The 8,497-nt window shown below is 41.3% G+C and overlaps 1 protein-coding gene across 1 annotated transcript in view; it reads left to right on the top strand.

Moving 5' to 3' along the window:
• The first annotated feature begins 5,030 nt into the window (after window positions 1-5,030).
• The window catches only part of LOC102838496 (tripartite motif-containing protein 5-like), a 12,924-nt gene continuing 9,457 nt past the window's right edge, over window positions 5,031-8,497 (top strand). The window contains exons 1-3 of the mRNA XM_006870329.1: window positions 5,031-5,447; window positions 6,343-6,438; window positions 7,484-7,714. Of these exons, the coding sequence (XP_006870391.1) occupies window positions 5,031-5,447; window positions 6,343-6,438; window positions 7,484-7,714 (744 nt within the window). The remainder of the gene's footprint in view (window positions 5,448-6,342; window positions 6,439-7,483; window positions 7,715-8,497) is intronic.

Below are 8,497 nucleotides of genomic sequence, written 5' to 3'. Positions count from 1 at the left end.
CCACAATAAAAACCTTAAAAAAAAAAAAAAAAAAAAGTGATAGAGAAAAAACTATGAGCTTTCACAAAGAGAACAAAATAAGATGAGCCCTGATGGCTCAATTGTTAAAGTGCTTGACTCTGTACTAAGCAGTGAGTGATTGGAACCCACTTTGCTAAATAAAAGACCTGGTGATTTGCTCCCATAAAGATTACATTAGCCAAAAATGATGATGGCAAAGGAAGACACTGGGAGAAATACAGGAGTTAAAGGCAATTCAGTTAAATATTATAAATACAATTTTACAATAACAATAGAATCCTGGTGTGGCATTCATTGTAGGATACATACTGGACTGTTAAGCTCAAGGTTAATGGTTTGAACCCACCAGCAACTCCTCAGAAACTCTATAAAAGGTCTCTATGAGTCAGAACCAACTTGACAGCATTTAACAATGACAATAACAAGATACATAGATAGACACACAAGCTTAACAGGGGTGTGAAGGAGAATGGGACTATACACATGGATGTATATATAATTGTTGTTGTTGTTGTTAAGCAACGTCGAGTCAATTCCAACCCATAGCGACCCTGTATAGGGTTTCCAAGGAGCGGCTGGTGAGCTTGAACCACCGACCTTGGAGTTCAAACGGTTTTGCAGTCTGGCGCATTAACCCACAGTGCCACACCAACACACCAGGACTACTCCATATATATATGGAGCTCTGGTAGCGTAGTGGTTATGAATCAGGCTACTAAACACAAGGTCAGCAGTTCTAAACTACCAGCGATTCTGCTGGAGAAAGATGAGGCTATCTGCTCCCGTAAAGATTTACAGCCTTGGAAACCCTGTTCAGGGTCACTATGAGTCGGAACCGACTCGACAGCACTTAACAACAACAACAACATATATGTTTGAGAAAGATTATTTCTACCTGTGTATTTATCTATTCTGCACTATGGGTATGGCTCTGTGGGATAATCACTAGACTGCAAAACCCAAGCTTGGTGGTTCAATCTCACCAGTTACTTCTTGGAAACCCTATAGAGTATTGCTTTACGTTAGAACCAACTTTATGGCACTAAGAACAACAGGATCAACTAGCATAACACAGCCCCCAAAAGAAAAAATAAACAAGACAATATTGTTGTTCTTGTAAGTGCTTTGGAATCCTTTCTGACACATAATGACCCTGTATAGCATTTCAGCCACCACTCGTCTGTCAGTTTGTCATATTGTGGTGGTTTGTGAGTTGCTGTGATTCTGGAAGCTATGCCATGAATATTTTAAATACCAGCAGGGCCACCCATTGGTGGACAGGTTTCTGATGAGCTTCCCGTTGAAGACAGACTAGGAAAAAGGAGTGACGAACTACTCCTGCATATTTAGTCACTGAAAACCTTATGAATAGTAGAGAAACACTGTCAGATATAGTACCAGAAAATGAGCCCCTCAGGTTCAAAGGCACTCAAAATATGACTGTGAAGAACTGTACAAAGATCTGGAGTCAGAAAATAAAAAAGGAAGAACATGCTCAGCATTTCTCAAGCTGTGGGAAGTGAAGAGAAAATTCAAGGTTCGACTTTTGTTATTGAAGGATTTTCTGGGCAAATTATTGAATGAAGCAGAAAGCATCCAAAGGAGATAGAAGGAATACACAGAGTCACTGTATCAAAAGGCAATGGTTGATGTTCAACCATTTCGAGAGGAAGTGAAACTGAAGGAATAAAGTCCAAAATATATTGAAGGAATTGGCAAAGAATAAGTCCTCAGGAATTGATGGAATAAAAATTAAAATCTTTCAAGAAAGTGAGGTGGCACTGGAGGCACTCATTTATCTGTGCCAAGAAATTTGGAAGACAACTATCTAGCCAACTGATTGGAAGAGATTCATGTTTGTGCCCATTCCAAAGAGAGGTGACCCAACGGAATGCGGAAATCATTGGACAATATCTTTGATATCTCATGCGAGTAAAGTTTTACTAGAAGTAATACAAAAATCGCTGCAAGAATACAGTGACAGAGAACTTCCAAAGGGTCAAGCCAGATTCAGAAGAGGATGTGGAACCAGGGATATCAATGCTGATGACTGATGGATCTTGGCTGAAAGCAGAGAATACTAGAAAGATGTTTATCTATGTTTCATTGACTACACAAAGACTTTCAATTGTGTGGATCGTGACAAGCTATGGACAATGTGAAGTATGAGTATTCCTGAACACTTAATTGTGCTCATGAGGAATCTGTACATGGACCAAGAAGCAGTTGTTCAAAAAGAACATGGGAACATTGTATGGTTTAAAATTAACAAAGGTGTGCAACACTGTTGTATTCTTTCAGCATACTTATTCAACCTGTATGCTGAGCAAATAATCTGAGAAGCTGGGTTCTATGAAAGAAACGTGGTATCAGAATTGGAGGAAGACTCCTTAACAACCTGTGATATGCAGATGATACAACCTTCTTGCTGAAAGTGAAGAGGCTTTAAAAGATTTACTGATGAAGATGAAAGAGCACAGCCTTCTAAATCAGGTAAGTTTATTATTCTGTGGGTAACAATAACAAAATATCTCTACTTTGGTGATGGTAGTTCTGTGCTGTGGAGTCGGTTCTGATGTGACCCTGCATAGAGTTTCCAAGGCTGTAATCTTTATGTAAGCATAAAGTCTCAGTTTTTTTTCCATGGAACAACTGGTAATTTCAAACTTCTGACCTTTATGTTATCAGCCTAACTTGTAACCACTATACTATCAGAGTTCCTTATATCTACTTTGCTGGTATAAAAATGGATTATTCAGTACTGTCTCTCTCTGATATCAGGTAAGTATGAAGATTGATGATCCACGATTTCAGCAGCAATCTGTCATGGAATCAATCTCTTCCATCTTGTGTGTATCATGGGAACGTGCAGTAAGAATAAGCAAAAAATGTAAAATGTCTCAGTTACACTTTTTGAATGATGGTGTAAAATGATCAAGCTTATCTCTAAAATATGTTGTTGTTGTTCTGTGCTGTGGAGTTGGTTCCGACTCATAGCGACTCTGTACAGGGTTTCCGAGGCTGTAAATCTTTATGGGAGCAGAAAGCCTCATCTTCCTCCCACGGAACAGCTGGTAGTTTCGAACTGCTGACCTTTCGGTTCGCAGGCCGATTCGTAACCACTATGCTACCAGGGCCCCTTATCGCTAAAATATATGAGAAGAAAAAATAATAATTAAATAAATTTTATTTTTACTTATTAAAAATAGAATAGCTTTCTTTGAAAAGGTTCACCAAACAACTGCTGTGTGATAGGGAGCTTTTAAGGGGCAGGGTAGGGGGGCAAATAAGTTGAATTGAGAAGAGGTTTAAGTTTGCACAAACAAAATTGGGCATGATTATGACTGAAAATGGACTCCTGGTATGGGACTTTAGGATCGGCACTGGACTTAACACCACAAGGTCAGCAGTTCAAACCCACAAACTGCTCCTGGAAACCCTATGCAGGGTTGCTATGATCTTGGACCCACTACATTTAATAACAACAAAATTAGAGTAAGAATGGAATCATGTGATGCCTGCCTGTCCTGATGCACCAGGTCATATGAAAACATTACCCTCCCCCTCCTTACCAGGAGTCTTAGTGGTTCCAAGTTCTCTTTCTTGTTTTCTCTCCTGCCAATAGGAATTTCAGTTTCATTTCTCACTCAGCTCTTCCTCTGCTGTGTGAATCCTGACCACGCCTGTCCATGGCCTGCTTTCTGTATTCTAAGCAGAATTGGACTTCCTCTTTCTGGACGGAGGACAGTTTGTGGAAGCAGTTTGTAAAACTTCAAGAAGAAAAAGTTGGGTGTGTTTGGTAAGTTTTATTTATGGTCTTGAAATGGTTCTGAGGGAACAAGCAAGGTTTTGCAGACATCCTGTTCCTAGTGTCAGTTGGCAGGTAGATTGATTCTGGGGGAGGGGCACCCAGAAAGAAGGGAGGTTAGAATTAAAGGGTCATATGCTGTTTCCTGCAGGGGCCATGATGTCTCCAGACTGAACCTTCTCCCATGACCTTTCTATTTTAAAATTTTGATTTCACTCATTTCTGAGTGTAGCCAGAATCCTATTTTTTTTAGAGGAAAAACGTCTTTTCTCCCTCTTCTCCAGGATAAATCTGTGAGGTGGAGTTCCTGTTTCTCCTGGGTGAAAAGCATCTTGTCAGGGGCAAAAATATATGAGCCATTGAGAGGGAGCATAATTTTGGAGCTAATCCTTCGACTCCTTCTCTTTTGGTTTTGTGTACCCTGCGGTCCACAATCTCTTAGATCAATTCCTACCTCTAAACCTGTTGCATAGTGGTTAGGAATCGGGCTGCTAACCGCAAGGTCCGCAGTTTGAAAATGCCAGCTATTCCACTGGAGAAGATGAGGCTTTCTGCTCCCGTAAGATTTACAGCCTCTGAAACCCTGTTCAAGGTCCCTATGAGTTGGAACCTACTCCATGGCACATAACCACCCCCAAACCTGTCCAATTGGTGCTGCAAGATACGCACTGTACTGCAAGGTGGGTTTGTTCCTTAAGGTTGGAATGGAATGAAAAGATCATGGAATGTTTCCACAAACTTTATGAAGCCCTCTTGTGCTGGTATTAGGCCAAATGCTCTATGATTACTAAAGATGAAGCGTTACAGCCATGAAACATCACTGGGTTTGTTGGTTTTCTGACTGAGAATTTATTTGCCAAATGAAATACCAAGAAGATAGATGGTGAGTCACAAAGGATATTGGAGGAAGGACCTCAGGTTTTTCTTTTGTCTGCTAAGAATAAAGAGAATAAATGATGGAATTTGCCACGTGATATTTTTATTTGAAATGTGTTTGAAATGATTATTGAAACCCTTTTAGCCCAGGTGACTGAATGCCTTTGTTTGTTTCCCTCCTCTTTATTTTTGTGTATTTTACTAGGACAGCCTTGACTTATCCTTGATTTCTATATAAACCTATTCTAATTTTAACAGTCCTATCTGGACCAGGAGTCTGACAGCAAGAAGATCCTCCAGTTAGTGAAGAAAGAAGCTGGTAGCAATGGCATCTGAGATCCTAGTGAACCTACATGAAGACCTGACCTGTCCCCTCTGCCTAGAGCTGATGAGAGATCCTCTGAGCCTAGATTGTGGCCACAGCTTCTGTCAAGCGTGTATCATTATGAACAACAAGGCATCCATGACCAGTTCAGAAGGAGAGAACAGTTGTCCTGTGTGCCGGAGCATATATCGTTCTGACAACCTACGACCTAATTGGCATCTGGCCAAGGTAGTGGAGAGACTCAAGAAGGTCAAGGTGGAGGAGGGACAGAAGACAGATGTCTGTGAGCGCCATGGAGAGAAACTCCTGCTCTTTTGTCAGAAGGATGAAATGGTCATTTGCTGGCTTTGTGAGCGCTCTCAGGAACACAAAGGACACCAAACATTCCTCGTTGAAGAGGTTGTCCAGCATTACCAGGTAAAATACCAGGGTCAGAGAAGACAAGGCAGAAAATGGCTTTCCACCAGCTCTAATGACCTTGTCATCATAGACCTGAGATTTATCATTTCTTTCCATACCTTATGCTCATCTTCTGTGTATTTCAGTCATTTACATAAGGGAGAAGTCCAGGGTATAGATTCTTGGTCAGAAGTAGATAAATTTGTATTTTCTGTTGGGTAGGTGAAGATTTGGTTGACAGATTAAACTCTAATTGTCCCCCTTGGAGGGCAGCTGGGGAGCTTGGTGGATTCAGAGAAAGAATGTGACTTGCTGTGTAATTGGGTTCTTTTCCTAGGACTAGAGAAATGAAGGAGATACATTAGTGCAGTGGATTAAATATTGGCATACTAACCACAGATTGGTAGTTGAAACCCACCACCTTCTCTACAGGAGAAAGATGAGGCTTTCTGCTCCCCTGTGGAAACACAATGAGCAGTTCTACACTGTCGTGGGTGGGTGTGGTGCTGGTTATGTGCCATGGAGTCAGTTCCAACTCAGCAACCCAGCATAGGGATTTTGAGGCTGTAAATCTTTACAGGAGCATAAAACTTCATCTTACTCCCGTAAAACCACTGGTAGTTTCGAACTGCTGGCTGTGAGGTTAGCTGTCTGACTCATAACCACTGTGCTACCAGAGCTCCTTACTCTGTCTTATAGTTGCTATGGATTGAAATAGACTTGATGGCAGTGGGTTGGATTTTAGAGAGAATAAGGCACTTTTGATGAATTTTCTCTGGTATTTCTTGTAAACCTCATAGTTTCTGCAAAGTCTAGTCTTTTCTGAGAAAAGCCAGATAATCTTCCCTGAATAATCTTCTATCTGAATACTAAGAAAACTCATAGCTTAATTGGCAGGATTATGTTTTTACAGGCAAATTTCAAGGCAGCTCTTAAAAGACTGAGGATGCAGCAAAAGGAAGCTGAGAAGTTTGGAGATGACATTAGAGAAGAGAGAGCTTTCTGGAAGGTAGGAGGAGTTTCTCCTGAGAGTGTTCTGGACAGGGTCCCAGTCCCACAATAGCCTTTTCCTCTTTATTCTCCAATATTGAACGCATCTGGACAGATAGCTTATGATTAGTCATCTTCTTCATATAGGAGCCTCTATATTACAATGGAGTCCTGGTGTGGTTCTGTGGGTTAATGCACTGGATTTCAAGGTTAGTTTAAACTACAAGGCTGGAGGTTCATACCCATCAGCCACTCCTCAGAAACCTTATACCAGGTTGCTTTGAGTTGGAATCAACTCTAAGAAACTGAGCAACCACAACAATGCAAAGGTGAAGCACTTGACTGTTAACTGTAAGACCAGCAGTTTGAACTTGTTAGCTGCTGTGGTAGGTAAAGCCTGGCTATCTGTCCCTGTGGAGTGGAGTCCTGGTGTGGCATTACGGGATAATGTGCTGGACTGCACAGTCAGTTTCATCTTCAAGGTTAGGAGGTAGGGAACATATCACCAATGAACATGGACATTTGGAGTCAGAGTTAGAGGGATTCCATGGTGAGGAAACCTGGTGAATTCTGTGTCCAATATTAGCATGCTATCTAAGACTATGATTCTTCTGAGGGAAGACTTGGCTTGGACCATAGATCCAGCATCAGGGTGCAACATTGGGTGGGGGTGGAGTTTGTGAGGGTTTAATGAGTAATGCAGGGAGCCATGAATATCTTCAACAGTAGTGTTAAAACTCACCAGGTATTTGATTTTTTATTTATGGTGGGCATCATTCAGAATGACTTTTGGCTATTGTTTTGGAATATGAGGATGGAAAAAGTGAAGCAGATAACTCAACAAATAGTTTAGAAGAACAACAACCCAATAGAAAAGGTCACTTCTCCATTGCTTTTCTATTTCCACTTCCTATCCAAGCTGAGTCTAGAGAAAGCACCTGAGGCAAGTGAAGCAGGAAATTATGACGTATCTATTAAAAAACAAATGTCATATTCTTCAGCCCTTTTCAAAGTAAGCTCTCTACTAGAATGATGTCTTGCTTCTCTCTTTCTCATCTCTGAAGAATCAGATGCAGACTGAGAGAGAAAGAATCCAGCAAAAGTTTGATCAGCTGAGACACGTCCTGGACCATGAGGAGGAGGAGGAGCTACAAAAGCTGCAGAAAGAGGAGGAGGATATCATGTGTCAGCTGACAGAGGATGATAATGAACTGGCCCAGAAAAGCCAGTTGATAGCAGAACTCATCGGCGATCTGGAACGTCGCTTCCAGGTATCATCAGTAGAGATGTTGCAGGTAAGACTTAAAAAACTTTTCATCCCACATCTGAAATTAAGGAAACATGAAGACTAAACTTTTCCTCTCTTCTCTGGTGCTGGATTCTTTCTGGTAATGTGGTTGTTAAGTGTTGTCATCGAGTCGGTTCTAACTCACATCCTGTATAGCATGTCCGAGGAGTAGCTGGTGGATTTGAATGGCTGATCTTGCACTTAGCAGTCCAGTGCTTACCCTACAGCACCACATCAGGACTGCTGGTGATAAAACTAAATTATTGTGGACCCCACAGCTCCTCTTCCATACATCAGTTTCAGAGAGAGTAGGCATCACTGAATTTCTGAATATTGGGTGAACATCCAATTATCATTAAATTAAGAAGGACAGTGCAAAAATGTAATCTTGGAAGAAAGATCCATTTTATCTATTGTGTTGCTAAGCCCCTTGTCTGAGATCTTGTGTTGAGTATATGACAGATACTTGTTCATGCTACTTTCTGGTAGTGTGTCGTGGAGTCAGTTCCAACTCATAGTGACCCTGTATAAAGGTTCCAAGGCTATAAGTCTTTATGGGAGCAGAAAGTCTTATCTTTCTCCCATGGAACCTCCAGTAGTTTTGAGATACTGACCATGAGTTTAGCAGTACGACTCGTAACCACTATGCTACCAGAGATCCTTTCATGCTACGTGTTATTGTTGTTGTTAAGTATCATTGAGTCGGTACTGACCCACAGTGACCTTATGCACAGCAGTACGAAACACTGCCTGATCCTAGGCCAACCTCACTACTGTTGCCACGCTTGAG

This window comes from Chrysochloris asiatica, unplaced genomic scaffold (assembly GCF_000296735.1).
Source record: "Chrysochloris asiatica unplaced genomic scaffold, ChrAsi1.0 scaffold00140, whole genome shotgun sequence".
NCBI classification, from domain to species: domain Eukaryota; kingdom Metazoa; phylum Chordata; class Mammalia; order Afrosoricida; family Chrysochloridae; genus Chrysochloris; species Chrysochloris asiatica.
The sequence above is the reverse complement of the archived record's forward strand: the minus strand, read 5'-3'. Positions and strand labels throughout refer to the sequence as shown.